This window comes from Saccopteryx leptura, chromosome 2, assembly GCF_036850995.1.
Source record: "Saccopteryx leptura isolate mSacLep1 chromosome 2, mSacLep1_pri_phased_curated, whole genome shotgun sequence".
Lineage (NCBI taxonomy): Eukaryota > Metazoa > Chordata > Mammalia > Chiroptera > Emballonuridae > Saccopteryx > Saccopteryx leptura.
The window spans coordinates 136,947,484-136,968,487 of NC_089504.1; the positions used below are offsets into that span (position 1 = coordinate 136,947,484).

The window sequence follows — 21,004 nt, forward strand, 5'->3', positions numbered from 1 at the left end:
ATCGAAAAAATGACTTTAATCCAGCTTTACAAAGTATGAAGGGCTAAACCCGTCCATGTTCAACCTGACAGCCAGCAAAAACGGAAAATCTTCCAGTTCTAAATCTTACAGTGTGCCTTTTATACAGGCCGTCTTTTATGGGGCCCCATAATAAAAATATTTTTAGTTATAAAACTAACAGCATTTAATGACTGAATTATAAGTAAGTCTACGATTTTACCCTGTGTGTATCTTTGTTGTCTGAAGGTTGCTTTTTATTTTCAAGACTAGTTCTATAGGGATTATAATACTTTTGTGACTATATGAGCAACCTAGCATTCTGATGCACTGTTGACAGAAAACACAAGCAAAAGCAATTTGTTGATAAGATTCAAACTTCTAAATGTTAGCATCAGCGATATCCATTGACCTAGCATTTCTATTTCTTATAGTTTGTTCAACAAAAATATTCCCTCAAGTATCCAGAGATGTCTGTCCAAGGATGCTCGTTTTAGCATTGCCTCTATAACAACAAAAACAAAAAGAACAATAAAGGAAATGTCCATTAATTTCAAATTGTTTCAATAAACTAAGGTAGTTCTGTACAAAGAAATACTGAACAACTGTTATAAAGTATATGCATATGCTCTGGCATGAATTGAGGGCATATGATTAAATTTCTCAAAGTAAATTATAAAACAGAATATGAAATATTAAAAGATCTTGTTACTTATTAAAGCCAGCAGATCTATAGGGAAAAAAAATTGGACAACCATGCACCAGAGTTGACAGCAGCTATCTTTGGCGGAAGCATTAAAAGCAATCTAATGTATAAATTCGGTATTTTTGTAAGGTTTATATGTCATATAAAGACGACATATTAGTTTTAATAAATTGCTTTAAGGTCTTTAAAAATACAATTTCCACAAAGCTTCCATAGGAACTTCACAATGACCCTATACATACTTAGGTCATTAAAATAGGTTCCATTTAGCAAAATGTGGTTTCAGAACAGCCCATTTTATAAAAAAAAGATTAAATAAAACTGAGAGTAATGGTTTCAAAAAACTCACAGAAAAGTCTTATAAACTTTATTAAAGTAAAATATAATTCCAATAGGAATGTTTTTCTACAGATTTTTCTTAACTACAAAGGATCTTTCAGCTAATCATACATATTATTATAAATATTTTCCCAAAGCTTAATGATTCCTTACTTCTTCATTCTGTTATTTGAAGTAAAATGAAAAACTTTTGTCACCATGTAGAATATAACCCCATTTCTATAAAACTATTCAATTCCTCTACTCAAACATATACACATATTATATATTAATGATGGTCATTTCTGAGTGATAAATACTGAGTAATTTTTTTTTTACTTTCTTCTTATTTTTATATTGCCCAAATTACTTACAATTAGCATACATCACTTACATAATAAAAGTCTTTTTAATTATTCATTTTTTAACTAGTTATTATTTTACCCCATTTATCTTGAATTTACTGTCTTTTCAGGATTCATGATACTTCATACTTTTTGCCATTTTTTTTGCCTTTGGGCTCTAACCAGCTTATTTAAAAAAAAAATGCCTGACCTGTGGTGGTGCAGTGGATAGAGCATCGATCTGGAATGTTGAGGTCTCTAGTTCAAAACCCTGGCCTTGGCTGGTCAAGGCACATATGACAAGCAACAAGCAAGCAATAAACAACCAAAGTGAAGCAACTATGAGCTGATATTTCTCACTCGCCCCCCTCCCCGTAAATCAATTAAGAAAATATTTTTGTAAAAAAAAAAAAAAAAAAAAAAAAAACTACAATACACAACATCATGGAACTACATTTGGCCCCACAGACTTAAGGGTAAGTTTCATGTTTAAAACACAAGTCCTGCTCCTCAACTGCATGGTTAGGAACATTCATATATTTCCTCCATGATCTGACATGCAAATGGAGCTCAAATTCACACATATAAATTCATAGAATTAATCTACGGTCCCAAAGGCTAGGCCACCAGGAATCATAAAAAGTTAGGCAGATAAAAACTATTAAAATCGGGAAAGAATGCGGGAAAACCCAGGGGCGGCGAAGGAGCTCAGGGCCACCGGCAAATTTCCCGGGACAGCAAAGTGATTTCTTTTAAGGCATTAGAAATACTTCTTGTGCGTTTCATTTTTTTTTTTTTTCAAGAAATCACAGATATCTGGACTTAAAATAAATCTCTAATTTTACTTCCACCATAAATAAATTTATACAAATAAAAACCAACTCACCTGCCTGGCGTACTGGGAATTCCACATGATCAGAGACTATAATACGAAGTAGGCTGGGGGCAAAATTGATAATCTTGTAGGACTGAAATTACAAAGAAAATTTTAGAAAATAGGGCAATATAAATGAATATTAACACCTGTTACTAAATAGACCTCTGTAAATAAAACTTTTAAAGTGAGAGAAACTATTCAAAATGAAGATTACGCCCTGGCCGGTTGGCTCAGCGGTAGAGCGTCGGCCTAGCATGCGGAGGACCCGGGTTCGATTCCCGGCCAGGGCACACAGGAGAAGCGCCCATTTGCTTCTCCACCCCTCCGCCGCGCTTTCCTCTCTGTCTCTCTCTTCCCCTCCCGCAGCCAAGGCTCCATTGGAGCAAAGATGGCCCGGGCGCTGGGGATGGCTCTGTGGCCTCTGCCCCAGGCGCTAGAGTGGCTCTGGTCGCAACATGGCGACGCCCAGGATGGGCATAGCATCGCCCCCTGGTGGGCAGAGCGTCGCCCCTGGTGGGCATGCTGGGTGGATCCCGGTCGGGCGCATGCGGGAGTCTGTCTGACTGTCTCTCCCTGTTTCCAGCTTCAGAAAAATGAAAGAAAAAAAAGAAAAAAAAGAAAAAAAACAACAACAAAAAAAAAACAAAATGAAGATTACTAAAATACTACAAGTAAAAAAATTTACTGTAAATTGAGGAATAAAAGTATGAACATGCCTGACCAGGCGGTGGCACTGTGGACAGAGCGTTGGACTGGGACACAGGGACCCAGGTTTGAAACCCCGAGGTCACCGGTTTGAGTGCGGGCTCATCTGGTTTGAGCAAAAAGCTCACCAGCTTGAACCCAAGGTCACTGGCTTGAGCAAGGGGCCACTCAGTCTGCTGTAGCCTCCCCCCCCCCGTCAAGGCACATATGAGAAAGGAATCAATGAACAACTAAGGTGCCGCAACGAAGAATTGATGTTTCTCATCTCTCTCTCTCTCTGTCACAAAAAAAAAAAGAGTATGAATATAATCCTGGCAGGGTAGGTCAGTGGATAAAGCACCATCCAGGCACACTAAGGTCACAGGTTCTATCCCCAGTCACATACAACAGTGGTCCCCAACCTTTTTTGGGCCACAGACAGGTTTAATGTCAGAAAATATTTTCACAGACCAGCCTTTAGGGTGGGACAGATAAATGTATCACGTGACCGAGACAAGCATCAAGACTGAGTCTTAGACGGATGTATCAGAGGGAATCTGGTCATTTTTTAAAAATAAACCATCGTTCAGACTTAAATATAAATAAAACGGAGATAATGTAAGTTATTTATTCTTTCTCTGCAGACCAGTACCAAATGGCCCACGGATCGGTACTGGTCCGCAGCCTGGGGGTTGGGAACCACTGCCATACAAGAAGCAATCGATGAGTATACAACTAAATGGAAAAACTAAGTGGAACAGCGAGTTGATGCTTCTCTATCTCTCTCTCTTTCTCAAATTAATGGAAAAATTAAATAGTATGAACAGTTTTTTCCAATATATGGTCAAAATGCTCTCCAGAAAAGGTGCAGCAATTTATAGCACCAACAGTAGTACATGAGTGTGTTCATCTATCCAGTATAGGGATTATCATTCGTTTCAAAACTTTAAAACCTTATTCATGTTTTTGGTTTTGTTTTTTATTGAGAAATGGGGAGGCAGAGAGACAGACTCCCGCATGTGCCCGGACCAGGAGCCACCTGGCAAGCCCACTAGGATGTGATGCTCTGCCTATCTGGGGCAGCTGCTCTGTTGCTCAGTAACTGAGCTATTTTTAGCTCCCAAGGTAAGGCCATGGAGCCATCCTCAGCGCTCAGCGGGATGGGCCAACTTTACTGGAACCATTCGAGCCATGGCTGCAGGAGGAAGAGAGTGGGGGGGGAGAGAGAGATAAAGAGAGAGGAAAGGGAGGGGTGGAGAAGCAGATGGTCACTTCTCCTGTGTGCCTTGACCGTGAACCAAAAAAATCTTATTCATATTTTAAATTACATTTCCCCTACATTGAATTTTTTCCTATTTGTTGGCTATTTGTTTTTCTACAAATCTCTATTCCCTTTATCCTTTTGTAAATGGCATATTTGTTTTAGTCTTAATGAATTTTAAAAGCTATTTATGAATTTACAATCTCAACCTTTTATTTGACCCATACATTGCAAGTGCTTCTTCCCAACTTATGTGTGCTTCAACTTTATTTATAATATTTTTCACAAACCAAAACTAGAAAAACACATGCTGAAGAAAACAGACGATGTAACACAGGAAAATGAACAAGATGACATTTATTAAAAAGCTGTGTGCGAGCTACAGAGAGGAGCCGCCAGTTGGAAGGGTGCACCCCTCAGCGTTGAGAGCTGTTGTCATTGCAGCATCTTTTAAACTTAATGCCCATGTGAGTCTGTGCTGATGCAGTGCCTGCTGCCTGGGTCATTTCACCCAACATACATGTTTTAACTTGACTTACTCCTGAGTTTGCCCAGTTACAAGCAGGAAAAAAATATATACAGCAACCCCATTCCCTCTGACCACATTCCCACTGGATGTCTGGTACCTCGACCATGATACAACCCAACCACATTTCCAGAGATCATACTTGGCCTTGCAAGAAGACTCATAAATTCTCAGTAAAGCTAAAACCAGACAAATGATGCAGTCTGTTCAGCATACCTTCTCCCAGGAGCCTGGATCTGCATTTTATGAGAACTCATTTAAAGCAAAGCCCTGATGTTTTCCCATCCTCTGCCTCACTGCTCCCATGACCTTAACTTCTCTAGTTCTTCAATGTGCCAAGTTAAGGGCTTCCACTGAACCTGCCCTTCCCTCTGTTCCCCTCCCAGTTCTCCACCAGGTTCACTCTAAACAACATCCAGGTCTCTGCTCAATGTCATCCTTCAGAGAACGACCACCCCACTTATACATCCCAACACACTCATCTAGGGCTTTACTCTCAATAGCATTTATGACCTGAAATTATATTATTTACTTGTCTGTATTCCCCACTAGAAATGCAAGCTCTATGAGAACAGAGTATTGTACTATGTAGTACCTGCAATTTAACTTAGTAAATGTGATTCATATAAGCACACTCCTTAAAGGGCAATAAAAATGATACCACAGATGCGTGGAAAAGCAGGAAATAAAAGCTTGGCAATAAAAGTACATATCTTTATTTCCTTGTTGAGGCCATGTGGAGAATTATTTATTAAAGGAAGACACCTCCCTGGATGAGTTACTGGAGCCAGATATCTACCTACTCCTACTTGATTTCTGGAGCTAGAGATGGTGAGGAATATGAACAGGAAGCATTCTTAATATCCTGATATAAAAATGAAAATGCATTTTCCCATACAAACAATATCACAAATAGCTATCAAAGAACTAGTCGTTGGTAACAGAAATACTACACTGGCCACAGAAATATACAGTTCCAAATAAGAATCTATCCTTTGGAATACAGGCTATATTATATTTTGAAGCTGCTTTTTTCTCTTCTAAATGGTAACTGACAAGCCAATCAGTACTTTGTGGAATCTGCCCTCATTTCCCATGCACAGCCTATTTGCTGGGGGCGGGGGGCAGACTAAAATAAAAGAGCTGGACCCTTATCACTTATGATGGTTTACCTACCTGTTTATCCAACAAAGCAGGATGGTAAAGGATAAGCATACAACACCCAACATTATAACCATGTTTTACTATAAGGTTATGTGACATGTTAGTCTTCTACTTACAACCAATGCAAAAAAAAAAAAATACTTAGAGCCTATCACAATTCAAAGCTTTATATAAAATGAAATGCTAAAGAGTGGCATAGCAATAATCTACTTTTAGATCTAACAGAGGAAACTGTGGTCTGTGATGACTTGGGTGAATATTGGACCAGGGCAGAGTAAGGATGGAATGAATTTGGATTGAAATACCATGGGAAAAAAAAATAGATTTGGGTTCTAAATATTACTTCCAGGTCTACAGGATCTCCCATCTACCATTTCCACTTCTATAAAGTCAACTGCACTTATGTACCGATGAATCAGAAACAAAGCAAGAGGATGCTAACAGAAGCAGGGAAGTGTATCATGATATCAAGGATATGATCCCTATCTACACTAGCAAAGTAACAGCTGGCCTCACTGAGAAGGGGGTCACAAAGGGGCCAACCATCCTGTTCATAATAGTAGATTGCAAATTCAGCTCTTGCTTTGTTCCTCCTAACCAACCCCTGGATTACTACTTTTCTAGCCAATCAACACATAGTACTTATACTGTGTAAAGCCTGGGACAGGTACCGACTTTAACTTTCTCCTATTCTGATTAAGAGTCCTTTTCTTTTTAAGAAATACGTTCACTTAGGCTTCGGTTCAACTCAACCTTCGCTCCAAAGTCAGAGTTTTCACTCTCCCTTTTATCTCTTGGGAATCCTGGGTTCACATTTACTCCAAACTCCACCCACCTTTCCCACTAAAACAATCCATTTCAAAAACTCACAATGCACACCTGCACTTTTAAGTCAACTCCAGGGAAAACCCTAGCGAACTCCTACAAAAATATTTGCTTAGAACAGTCGTTCACACACTTTCGAAAGCACAGAATCACCTACCCAGCTAATTAAAACAAAATTGGACCCCAACCCGAGTTTCTGATTCTTCGAGTCTGGTGCTAAACCTCATAATCTGCATTTCCAACAAGTTCCCAGGTGAGTTGCCGCTGCTGTGAGAATCACTAATTTAGGAATATTCTTTCTATTTTAAGGGTTACCACAAACTCAAACAGCTGTCATTCCATCCTGGAGGGAGACCTTAACTCCTACTCTTTAGTGAGAGGTCTATGATTCATTTCTACAGGTGAAGAGGAAACTATAAGCTAGAGTTTGGAAACGTCGGTGTTAACTATGGAATAAGGCTAAGGCTAGTCAAGAAGAAGAGAGCATGGAGGATAAAAGAAAGTCTTACACATTTTAGCGTTTTTTAAGAAATCCCTCCTAACACATATCATTGCACGTGTCTTTTGTAAGGCAGCACCACCATGAAGCCTGCCTCTCCTCCGCAGACCACTCTCCCGACAGCATTTCCCAGCTCTCCAACACAACTCTGCCAATCAGCGTCAGCGCGGCCCTGCCAGCCCCACAGAAGCAGGCGATGGGCAGGGTTTCCCACAGCAACACCTAAAAAGGGCTGGGTCTGGAGGAAAGCTGAACTCAGATTTGAATTTTAAGTGCATTTTCCCACCCGCGGCCCCAAGTCAGCGCACTTAAATCACACCCTGCAAACACCAGGTTTTAAAGCTCAAATTCCCTTTTGCGAACCAAGCGGGAAGGGAACGACTAGGAAAGGTGCAAAGGTAGCCAACAGGTGCGAAGGCTGTCCCGGAAAGGTCCCGGGAGCGCGGCTGCGCTGCTCCCTGGGGCGGGGGCGGGGCGGGCAGAGGGCGGTGCGGGGTCCCGAGCCCCCAAGCGGGGTAAAGCTCGGGCACCAAGTAGGGAGCGCTGGGGAGCCGGTGGGGGCCGCAGGCCCGGGCCTCACCTGATTGAGCTCATTCTCCGCTGCAATCCGCAGCTTCGGGTCGATGGTGCCCTTCAGCGCTTGGATGATCCGGTTGAGGTCCATCTCCCCGGGCGGGGGCTCCGCGGCCCCCGGACCAGTAGGCCAGACTGCAGCTTTAGTTTCCCTTTGACCCGCTCAGCCTTCTCCTCCGTGACCCCTGCACTACCTCACTCCCCACCCCCCGCCACCGTCGCCACCTGCAGCCACTTGCTGCGCCACTCCGGCTCCGCGCCCCCTGTACTCCCTTCCTACCCCCCACAACTCGCTCTCCATTCACCCTTTTACGACAGCCGGTGGGAGGCGGGAGAAGAGGAAGCGCCGCCTCCTTTACGGCGGCCTCTTCCCCCGGGCGCGGGGCGAGGGCGGGCTCCCCCAGGCGGCCGGCGTGCTGCTGTGCGGAGCGCGGCCCCGAGCGCTGCGCTCTCCTGTCTCCGGCCCGCGGCGCCGTCCTGCGCGCAGAACTGCCTCCGTTCTGCCCAGCTGGGAAACCAACTGGCTGGGTGTCTCTGTGCAGCTGCTTCCAAATTAAGCATATATGGATAGACTGGCGCTCTTTCTTAGTCCGAGAACTGTTTGGACATCACACAGAGTCTGTTCCAGGGCAGACTTTGTTCGTACCTTGAGAACAGGGTACGAACAGAACAGGGTCTTCTCTATCTGTGGGAGCCATCATTCATTCATTCACTGAATGTTTGTTCAATATGTTTTTGAGCCAGAGGACTGAAATATTTAGGGACCATGTTGTAGCAACATGAATTTCTTGCAGGTTACTATGGGGAAACTTACAATCTTGATAGAGGAAACAAAACGTAAACAGACAAATTTACAGAATAACTCTGGGAATACAGAGATCAAAGAAACTAACAACACGCTTGCGTTTCTGAAAAATGTCCAGGCCTTCTCAGAAAAGTAGTGAAAGGTATAGAGGGTTATACTGTTTCACCCACTATGGCCATATCTGGCCCCACAATTTCAATGGCATAACAATATTAAGGACCTCGTTTTCCCTGAAGTTAACCAGAAAAGAGATGGGCAAAATACATGTGGGAAAAATACATCTGAGGGAATGTGATCTTTCCAAGAGCAGATAATTAAGATAGATTGGTTCAGTTAACTGGGTTCAATCAAGAGGGTAGAAAATATGTGGTAAAACTTGCCTGCCTGAAAGCTATCCCCTCTGCAGAGACTGTAAGTAAGACAGTGCCCCTCAGCTAGGCATGGAAGTGCTTAGAAATATGTCCCTGATTGCTTCCAATTTTGCCCCCTCTTTAGTCCATTCTCTGCAGTGCCATCAGTCGTGTTTCTTTTTTTTTTCTTTTCATTTTTCTTAAGCTGGAAACAGGGAGAGACAGTCAGACAGACTCCCGCATGCGCCCGACCGGGATCCACCCGGCACGCCCACCATGGGGCGAAGCTCTGCCCACCAGGGGGCGATGCTCTGCCCATCCTGGGCGTCGCCATGTTGCGACCAGAGCCACTCTAGCGCCTGAGGCAGAGGCCACAGAGCCATCCCCAGCGCCCGGGCCATCTTTGCTCCAATGGAGCCTTGGCTGTGGGAGGGGAAGAGAGAGACAGAGAGGAAAGCGCGGCGGAGGGGTGGAGAAGCAAATGGGCGCTTCTCCTGTGTGCCCTGGCCGGGAATCGAACCCGGGTCCTCCACACGCTAGGCCGACGCTCTACCGCTGAGCCAACCGGCCAGGGCCAGTCGTGTTTCTTAAAGGTGAATACCATCGCCTGACTGGTGGTGGCGCAGTGGATTGAACGTGGGCCAGGGTCCGGATTTGAAAATCGGAGGTACTCGGTTTGAGCGCGGGATCATTGACATAGTCCCAAGGTCTCTGGCTAGAGCCCAAAGGTTGCTGGCTTGAGCAAGGGGTCACTGGTTCCCCGTGAGCCCCCCTATACCCTACCCCTTGTCCCAGCACATATGAGAACAGTAAGTCAACAACTACTAAAGTGAAGCTACTACAAGTTGTTCCTTCTCATCTCTGTCCTCCCCATCTCTCCCTTCCTGTCTCTCTCTAAAAAATAAAATAAATACGTACTATCATGTCCCTTCCTTGATTTCCCATCAATTTCAAGATAAAATACAAACTGCTTAGTTTTGAAAACATAGTGCCTTTCACCTGCATGCTATTTCATTAATCCACTCTTTTGGGCGTCATGATAATTCATCTTAAGTTCTTTGACCTCTGAAATATTTTTTTGTGTTTGTGACAGAGACAGAGTCAGAGAGAGAGAGACAGTTAGGGACAGACAGACAGGAAGGGAGAAAGATGAGAAGCATCAATTCTTTGTTGAGGCACCTTAGTTTTTCATTGATTGCTTTCTCATACGTGCCTTGACGGGGGAGGGGGGGGCGCTGCAGCAGACTGAGTGACCCTTTGCTCAAGCCAGTGACCTTGGGCTCAAGCCAGCGACCATAGGGTCATGTCTATGATCCCATGCTCAAGCCAGCAACCCTGCACTCAAGCCGGCAACCTTGGGGCTTCAAACCTCCATATCTCAGTCCACGCTCTATCTACTGCGCCACCGCCTGGTCAGGCCACCCAAGTCTTAAACACTGGTGCTTCTCAGAACTTTCTCCTCAGCCTACATGTCGTTCTCTTCCACCCACTCTATTTCCATCATTTCATTCACTTATATAACTTTAACCATCAACTTAACAGGAACAGCTTGCAAAACTAGTTCTAACCAAGATGTCTTTCCTTAAACTGGATGAATCCAAACGTCCAATGTTTCTACCTGAAGGTACCCAAATCCTTTAAGGCACATGTCTAAAACTGAACTCTGGTAACACTAAAGATAGTCTGGCATAAGGAGAGATTTGATGATGTCATTCCAATAACATAAGAAAAAAGATTTTTTTAAAATAGTGTGTGTGGCCCTGGCTAGTTGGCACAATGGTAGAGCATCAGTTCAGCATGTGGTGTCCCAGGTTTGATTCCCAATCAGGGCACACATGAGAAGTGACCATCTGCTTCTCCACCCCTCCCCCCACCCCCTTGCCCCACCAACCATGGCTGAAAGGCACCAAGGATGGCTCTGTAGAGTCTTTACCTCAGGTGCCAAAAATAGCCTAGTTGCCAAGCAATAGCCCAAGATAGGCAGAGCATCGCCCCTAGGGGACTTGCCCTGTGGATCCCAGTCTAGACACATGCAGGAGTACGTTTCTCTATCTCCCCTCCTCTCACTTAATAAATAAATAATACTGAAACCACCAAATGCTGGTGAGGATGCAGAGAAACTGGATTACTCATATATTCTTTGTAGAAGTGTAAAATAGTTACAGCCTCTCTAGAAGACAGCAACTAAGTAAACAGTGGCACATTTGTACCATGGACTACAACTGAACAATCAAAAGGAATTGCACATGCAACAACCTAGTCAGTGGTCAGCAAACTCATTAGTCAACAGAGCCAAATATCAACAGTACAACAATTGAAATTTCTTTTGAGAGCCAAATTTTTTAAACTTAAACTATATAGGTAGGTATATTCCTTATCGAGGTAGCACCTGCACATGGTATTTTGTGGAAAAGCCACATTCAAGGGGCCGAAGAGCCGCATGTGGCTCACGAGCTGTGATTTGCTGACTACTGACCTAAATAAATCTTCAGAGAATTATGGTAAGTGAAAAAAGTCAATCCCAAAAGGTCACATACTATCTGATTCCATTTATATAAATTTTGATATACGTATAACATTCTTAAAGTAATTATATAACAGATCAATGGTTGTGAGGGGTAAAGTGGAGGTGGGACAAGAGGGAAGTGGGTGTGACTATAAAAGAGCAACATAAGGGATCCTTGTGGTGATGGAAATGCTCTGTATCTTGACAGTTATCTGTCTCAATATCCTTGTTGTGATATTGTATCATACTATAGTTTTGTAATATGGTACCATTGAAGCAAGTTGATAAAGGGTACACAGGATCCCTCTGTATTATTTCTTTAACTACGTAAGAATCTATAATTATCTCAAAATAAAATTTTTAACTAGCAAAACACATACTTAGAAAATTGATGCTCCCATGAAAACTTCATATGCTTTGGACTCAGTAAAGACAAGTTACAGTGCTGCCAAATTAGCAGCGGCCAAGACAACAGGAAAAGAAAACCAGGAAGCATCTATGATTCTGCTCTCAGATTTCTTTTAAGTGTTTCTCTAAACTATAACTTATGTTTAACTTATATAAGGTCCATTATTTGAGCCCTCCTTTTTAAAAAGATTTTATTTATTGAGTTTAGAGAGAGGAGATAGAGAGAGAGGTGGAGAAGCAGGAAGCATCAACTCAGCAGTTGTTTCTCCTTTGTGCCTTGACTGGGCAAGCCGAAGGTCGAGCCAACAACCTCAGCATCCCAGGTGGACACTTCATCCACAGCACCACTACAGTCAGACAAGTTCCTCTATTCTTATTTCTATTTTATTATTTTTTTAATTTATTCATTTTAGAAAGGAGAGAGAGAGGGAGAGGAGAGAGGGACAGAGAGAGAGAAGGGGGGAGGAGCAGGAAGCATCAACTCCCATATGTGCCTTGACCAGGCAAGCCCAGGGTTTCGAACTGGCGACCTCAGCATTTCCAGGTCAGCGCTTTATCCACTGCGCCACCACAGGTCAGTCCCTCTATTCTTATTTCTTTGTGTAATATAAAAGGATATCTATATTTACTGATCTCCTCACCCAGTAAAAGGTAAAATTTGAGCCAGCTATATTGTCCTATTTTACCATGGTTTGCATTTGCCTCACCACTCTGTGCCTGTTTCCTCACCTGCTTCCAAGAGCTGTTGGGGAGACTGAGATAAGTACATTGTTCACAATACAGTATTAACTATTATCACTGTATTCTACTTAACAGGTGAGAAGGAAGACCTTATTCAGCCTCTGATGAATGTGACATAATGAAACATATTCTCACACTCTGCCTGGCATAGTAAGCATTCAATAAGTACTAGTTGAATAAATGATAGCATGTGAGAGAAATAAGGGGTCTAAAACAGGATAGCCACAGTAGGAAAGAGATGAGACATTTCACAGGTTGAATAAACAGGAATTCGTGACTGATTAGATATACAAAGTAAAGGGAAGTCAAGAATGATACTAAAGTTTCTAGCTGTGATGGCCTATGGCAGTGATTTTCATTTTTAACCCACATACTGCAAAAAATTTTAAAGCATGCAATACTATTTAGTCAGAGGCACTGACCTCTTCTTTTCCCTTAGATTGTCAAATAAAAAATAAATAACAGCCAATACAATAGCCAGCCAATGTAAAAAAATGAATCAAAATTATACCTTTATGTCAGATCAGCCAAAAATATTATTTTTGGTGTGCTGCAGAAGTTTAGTAATTAGTTTGCGTGTGCCATGAGATGAAAAAGGTTGAAAATCTCTGGCTGTAGAAGTCATTAACCAGAGAAAAATGAAAGGAGTATTGGGTTTTGGAAGAAAGATGAACTTGTGTGTGGACATGTTGTCCAAAAAAGTACTTATGGTTCATACAGCTACAGCTGTCACTCACAAAAGAGCTGAGTGAGAAGGCAGGAAGCTAGCGCACCGGAAAGAAAGAGAGGGACAGAGGGAGAAAACTGTGAGTCATCTGTGTGTATAGGTGAGGTGACACCACAGAAGTGGATGGCATTACCCTAGAAATACAGCACAGAGTGAGAAGAACTGGCATGGTTACAGCTCAAATTACAAAAAGTACCTTTTTACTCTAAGCACTGCCAGTGTGGCCTTTTCTGAGGTTTAGCATTTTAGTCATCTAAATGGAATATCACAGCTGTCCACCCATCTGCTGGCGGCAGCAGCTCATCTGCTGGTCTACGTGTAGGAGGCTTGAATCGAGTCCACATGGTAGAGAACATGGGAGCAAAAACCCAACACACAAAAGTCCCTACCTGTAAGTTTAACAATCTGTTCTTTAAGCCGTGTTTATACCAATCTGTAAGTGAACACGAAAGAGTATGTGTTCAGTACCTCTACTCAGAACATGTCTTTATTGGCAGAGCTCTACCTCACGGCACCTGAACTCCATGCAAGAGTAAACACATGTATCTTATAAATGTAAGATCTTTAGTATTTAGTTAACAGAAGTCAACAGTAATCTCCATTACGACATCTCATGCAACCAAACTCTCCGAGTAGAATTTACTAAAAGAATGTGACAACGCAGTTAAAGATGAATTTTAAAAGAATCAGTGATATGTGAGCTAAAGTAACAGCGGGTTAGGGCATTTCTAAACAGAAGCCAGAAACTTCCTTCGCCAAGAGACAACAATGGTAGTGGGTGTGGGCAGGGACAGAAACCAAAAATAGTAGCATTAGCTAGAACTAAAGAAGAAATACTTACTTTCAAATCAGTTTTTTCTCCCCTCAAAAAGTTTCTTCATTTCTCGGGCTTTCCACATTTCACATTAGAAAAGGAGTCATCCTGCCTCAACCTCAGGAACTATAAGAAACTCTAATTTATGACAGACTCAACTGAATCCACTCTGTCCAGTTCACAAAATGTGCAGTTCACCATAGACAAAGCTGAGTAGTGCACCAAAAAAGTGTGTGTGCAAATGGCAATGGGAAATATGGTGAAGGCAACAGCACCTGAGAACTAAGAAGACACACTGTAGAAATTGCCATGCTGCCCTGGGACCTGAGAGAGCATGACTCCGGTGCTGCTGCTAGTGTGTTCTCAGTCATCTCCATCAGTCTCGATGTCCTGACCCCTTAAAACCAGCATGCACCTCACAAGGCCATTATGAGGATCAAATAAGATAACACAGATAAGAGTATTCTGTAAATTACGAAGTGAAATGCAAATATTAGCAAAGATGAAAGGTTATTAGGTTTTTTTATAGTAACACTCTTCTATGTATTATCCTAGACTTAATTAAAACAAACCCTCAAGCCCGATCCAAGGAAAGGCAAGGCAGGGTCAATACCACAGCCATCTACCACTTTATCTTTTACTTAAGATTTTCTACCAAAAAAGTAGTATGCACATTTCAAGTTCTATAGTAAGATTCAGAATACAAGATACAAGGCGTCCTCCCTTCTACAATTCCCTTTCCTTAAGGCTGGCCCTGTCAAAGTTCGTATGCATACTTACCAGAAAAAAGATGACTCAAGTAATCAGAGATACAGGATTTTATAAATTTTTACACAAATGTTGCACATTCTGTTACATCTCTTCCATTTTAACTTAATCAATTTCCTAGTGACAGGCATCTAGATTGTCTCTCCTTAATGTTATACAAAATATCTGTATGTTTATATCTTGACATAATTCAAAACTATTTGTAATTTTCTAGCAGAACAATTTCTGAGTCAAAAAGCATGTGCTTTTGGCGTCAGTGCTGGCTCACCAGTTTGAGTGCAATGTCGCCGGCTTGAGCATGGGGTCACTCCCTATGGTCGCTGGCTTGAGCAAGGGATCACTCGCTCTGCTATACCCGCCCCCAGTCAAGGCACATATGAGAAAGCAATCAATGAACAACTAAGGAGCCACAACAAAGAATCGATGCTTCTCATCTCTCTCCCTTCCTGTCTGTCCCTATCTTTCCCTCTTTTTTTTTTTTTAAAAAAAAAAAAAAGCATGTACTCTATCTTGATAATTATTGCTCATTTACGCTCCAAAAATGTACCAGTTTTTTTCCCATTAATAGTATGAATGCCAATTTCATCACATACTTGTGAAAATATCTACTTTTAAAATTTCCATATGCTGCCTGACCAGGCAGTAGCACAGTGGATAGAGCATCAAACTGGGACAAGAGGACCAATGTTCGAGACCCCGAGGTCACCAGCTGAGCACGGGCTCACTAGCTTGAGTGTGAGATCATCGATGTGATCCCATGGTCACTGGCTTGAGCCCAAGGTCACTGCCTTGGGCAAGAGGGTCACTGGCTCTGCTGTATCCCCTGCCCCCAGTCAAGGCACATATGAGAAGGTAATCAACAACTAAGGTGCCACAATGAAGACTTGATGCTTCTCATCTCTCTCCCTTCCTGCCTGTCCCTCTCTGAGAAGAAAAAAAAAATTATGTATGCTTATTGATCCCTTTTTTGTATGTATGTATGTATGTATGAACTGCCTCTTCACATGTTGCCCTTTTTTGGGCCATCTTTTTCTTATTGATTTCCTCCCACAGCAGATTATCATTTGTCCTTTGACATTATTACCCCTAGACAGAAACTTTAGGGGAATAAATCATATGAGTCAAATGTGTCCATCCTTTGACTTCTGGGTTTCGTGTCCCACTTTAGAAACTCGACCATACCTCCACCCTGGTGTCCTCCCCACAGATGTCAACAAGTCCCATCTCCACATTCAAAGCATTGAATCAAAGCATTTTTGGTACCCCAGGCCTAAAGATAAATAGCCAATTATCACAAGATACTAAACAAGTGTCAGAACACAGAGAAGAGATTGAAATCAAAAACGTGCAGGAAATAGACTACAGAAGGAAATTTTTTTTAAACTATCCTTAGAAATAGAAACTACAATCATGAAATGAACAGAGCACCTAAATGTAAGGGACATTCAGATAACAGAAATGTACTTAAAAATTTTACATGTAGCAGAAATTTAAAACTCTGTAAAAATGTAGGAAGATATAATCCAGGAAATCTCCCAGAAAGTGAAATTTAAGAGACAAAAGATGAGAAAATTTATGAACTTGTCAAGGATGTCAGGCTTCTGAATAGTAAACAATCCAGATATAGAATAGAAAAAAAACAGGGGTGTGATAAAAAGCAAAGAAATAACACAAGTATAGATTTGCTCCCAGCAGGTAAAATTGATATACCTGAAACTTGATGTGTCTGAACATCTTTGTAGTTCCAAAGCCAGGTACAAATCAGATAACCCACATATTGGAAAGACTAGTCATTTATTTCAAGGTATGTGACCCTTGAAATAAAATAAAGGAATAATGCTTGAGAAACAGTATTAGTGAGCTTCAGCCCTCTTGGTATTGATAATGGGTAAGACTATTTTATAACCTGGTATTCAACATCTTGTACTAGTATAGCAAGTGAACTGCATTTATCAGTTGTCAACCCTTGCCCAAAAGCTGAAAAGTGAGGATAAACCTATAGGCCTAATTATGAGCATGGTGATTAGGATTACCTTGAGACAGATGAGCAAGTAGAGGATCTAGAATTTTCTTTTATCAAAATAAAGTGTTTGGCACAGGAGTGGAGTGAATTCATATGGGAAAATCTTAGTATCTATATCCTAACAATGATTTCCCTAATACATAATATTATCATCCTAGTTAACACAAGGATCACATCAGTCACAAAACTAAGGAATTAACTTTGCTAAAAGGATTAAAGAATTACACACAATATGTGATGTCAAAGCACTGTAAAAAGATAGCTATTATGGAGTTGAGAAAGTTCAAAAATTGGGATAGCTAACAGATAAATGGTACAGGAAGCGAGTAAAACTCTCAAAACACATTTCCTGCTTTAAATACCTCATTTGTGCACAAATCATTTTAGAAGACATAGGAGTCGGCAGCTCCCAAATCTTGGGGGAGAATTCACTTAACAAAAGATTAAACAATTTAAAGTAAAAGAAAATAGAACTCCAGGGAGAATTTAGTAAATAGAAAAACTAACTTTAGCTTCCCATCTCCACCCCCCAGTAAGGCAACTAAGTATCTACAGACTCAAGGACGACCTAGTAATAACTTGGAATGCCTTCCCACTCAGGTCATATCTACATGATCTTCCCATTAAAATATAAGTTCTTTAGGTCCTGGCCTGTTGGCTCAGCGATAGAGCATCAGCCTGGCATGTGGAAGTCCCAGGTTCGATTTCCAGCCAGGGCACACAGAAGCGCCCATCTGTTTCTCCCCCCTTCCCCCCTTCTCTCTCTCTGTCTCTCTCTTCCCTTCCTGCAGCCAAGGCTCCACTGGAGCAAAGTTGGCCCAGGCGCTGAGGATGGCTCAGTAGCCTCCGCCTCAGGCACTAGAATGGTTCCAGTTACAACAGAGCAACGCCCCAGATGGGCAGAGCATCGCCCCATGGTGGGCATGAAGGGTGGATCCCGGTCGGGCGCATGCAGGAGTCTGTCTGACTGGCCTCCCCACTTCTAACTTTGGAAAAATACAAAAAAAAAAAGAAAAAAAGTTCTTTACACAAGGTCCATAAATGGGGCTGTACATACTTGCAGATCCCCACTCCATCACTTGTAAATGTATCTAAAATCTGTAGCTGTGTACATCTTTCTGTAAAAGATATCTGGACTTTTATTTTACTAAAGGTTTCCAAAGGAACTATGTCTTCAAAAAGTTACTTTATTGCTTTAGAATCAAAGATCTTGTTCTTTTATTCTCATGAGCCTAAGAATAATTTCCAGCTCACTGTCCTTACATGAAACAGTATTTCATTTAAAATACTCTACTAAAACATGACTATTATTATGAGAGGATACCCTAGTAAATAAATCACTTGGTTGTGACACTTACCTTAAAAAACTTTAGGTGCTCACAAATTTATTTTTTATTTATTCATTTTAGAGAGGAGAGGGAGAGACAGAGAGAGAGAGAGAAGAGACAGAGAGAGAGAAGGGGGAGGAGCTGGAAGCATCAACTTCCATATGTGCCTTGACCAGGCAAGCCCAGGGTTTCGAACCGGCGACCTCAGCATTTCCAGGTCGATGCTTTATCCACTGTGCCACCACAGGTCAGGTGCTCACAAATTTAAATAAACATTGATTGTGTGCAGGAGAAAAGATAAGCTAAAGACCCTAATATAGTACAAAACATAATGGGTAAAAAGGGCTGAAAGACATCACTACACTTAACCAACAACAGCTTTTAAACATCAAGTTTTCCCCTCAATCATTTGATCATGTTTCTGCTTTTCTGTATACTTTTTTGTTTGTGTTCTGAACATAAAAGCCATGTACTAATTTATTTAACTAGAATACTAGCCCACAAAATACCTACCATGAACTGAAAAAGTTGTTAAATAATGAATCACATTACACCCTCTAGCTTGAGAATGCTACTGTAACATTTAACACCATGGAAAGTTAAATGTCTTCAAGATTTAATTGCTGGACCCACACAGAACTCAAAACAAAATTATTAGTTATAATAATTAAATACTCATATCATCTTCTTGAGATTACTGAACACTCCAGAGTGAGAGGATCAAACCAAAAACTTTCTGCCTCAGCAAGTGGCTTGCCTGGTTACACAGCAAAAATGGACTTCTGGCCTGACCAGGCGGTGGCGCAGTGGACAGAGCGTCGGATTGGGATGCAGAGGACCCAGGTTCGAGACCCCGAGGTTGCCAGCTTGAGCGCGGGCTCATCTCGCTTGAGCAAAAAAGCTCACCCGCTTAGACCCGAGGTTGCTAGCTTGAGCAAGGGGTTGCTCAGTCTGCTGAAGGCCCACAGTCAAGGCACAAATGAGAAAGCAATCAATGAACAAAGGTGTCGCAATGTGCAACGAAAAACTAATGATTGATGCTTCTCATCTCTCCGTTCCTGTCTGTCTGTCCCTGTCTATCCTTGACTGTCTCTGTAAAAAAAAAAAGGACTCTGTCCAACCCTTAATATATTCCAGATTATGGCAATCAAAATGCTTACTTTAAAAAACCTATTCTTTAATTGAGAAATAAAATATTAAGTTCTTATAAATGAGAAACAAAGAAGCTTAAATTGTGAAGTGTGAGAATATACATCTAGAATGGATAGTATAGCAGTGCCCGCTATACTGCATAAGGCAGTGTACACACAGGGAGACCACCAAAGTTATCAGAATGAAACAAAAATTACAGCATCTAACACCTACTAAACCCTCATATGCCAGGCACTTAGTTAAGTCTTTGGTTCTATTCTTAAACTTCACAACTGCCTTATGAGGTTGATCTATCATCATCCTCATTTTACATTTGGGGAAATGGTCTTAAAAAGAGAGGAAGGGATGCCTGACCTGTGGTGGCGCAGTGGATAAAGCATCGACCTGGAACGCTGAGGTCACTGGTTCGAAACCCTAGGCTTGCCTGGTCAAGGCACATATGAAAGTTGATGCTTCCTGCCTTTCTCTCTCTCTCCTCTCTAAAAAAATGAATAAATCTTTAAAAAAAAAAAAGAGAGGGGGGGAGGGAAGAGGTAGGATAGAAGGAGAAAGATATCTTAGAGGTAAAATAACTTGCCCAAGATCCATTACCAAGTGGCAAAATAAGGACTCAAACACAGCACTGCCTGACCACAGAGCTATGTTTTTTTTCCTATTGATTTGAGAGCGAGAGGGAGGAGTAAGAGGGGGAGCGGTGAAAGAATGAGGGGCAAGAGAAAGAGAAACAGTAACTTGCCACGCCACTCAGTTGTTCCATTTAGCTGTGCACCCATTGGTGGCCTTCATCTGTGCCCTGACCGGGGATCCAAGATCAAACCCGCGACCTCGCTGTGCCAGGACAACTCTACACTGAGCCACCTGGCCAGAGCGACCTCCGCTTTTTGATGACTAAATATTTTTCTACTCAAATTGAGAATCCACTAGAAATCATAAGCTTTACTGACGGTGGACCAGTAGTATTACCTGTGTATCTCCTATTGTATCTTATATTATTAAACATGTATTAGGTACCTAATAACTAACCAAAAGATAGAACGGTTGGTCAATGGAGAACAGATGCAATCTTTTAATGACATGTACATCTCAGAAAAAAGTAACTCTAAAAGAAACTGATATATAAAAGACTTCTTATTTTCACATAATAGTATGAACCCATAAATACCCTTATTTAAGAGTTATCAGTAGATGTGGCACATATACACTATGGAATACTACTCAGCCATAAGAAATGATGACATCGGATCATTTACAGCAAAATGGTGGGATCTTGATAATAAGGAAATCAGAAAAAACCAGGAACTGCATTATTCCATACGTAGGTGGGACATAAAAGTGAGACTAAGAGACATTGATAAGAGTGTGGTGGTTACGGGGGAGGGGGGAGAGGGAGAAGGAAAGGGGGAGGGGGAGGGGCACAAAGAAAACTAGATAGAAGGTGACAGAGGACAATCTGACTTTGGGTGATGGGTATGCAACATAATTGAATGACAAGATAACCTGGACATGTTATCTTTGAATATATGTATCCTGATTTATTGATGTCACCCCATTAAAAAAAAAAAAGAGTTATCAGTGATGCATACTAAAAATTAAAATATTTTACCTCTA

The 21,004-nt window shown here is 41.6% G+C and overlaps 1 protein-coding gene across 1 annotated transcript in view; it reads right to left on the bottom strand.

Moving 5' to 3' along the window:
* IPO8 (importin 8) overlaps positions 1-8,088 on the bottom strand; it is a 64,390-nt gene extending 56,302 nt beyond the window's left edge. Inside the window, exons 1-2 of the mRNA XM_066368883.1 lie at positions 7,782-8,088; positions 2,252-2,333 (exon numbers count right to left, since the gene is read on the bottom strand). Coding sequence (XP_066224980.1) covers positions 2,252-2,333; positions 7,782-7,865 — 166 coding nt within the window. The 5' untranslated portion in view covers positions 7,866-8,088. The remainder of the gene's footprint in view (positions 1-2,251; positions 2,334-7,781) is intronic.
* Positions 8,089-21,004: the final 12,916 nt, after the last annotated feature.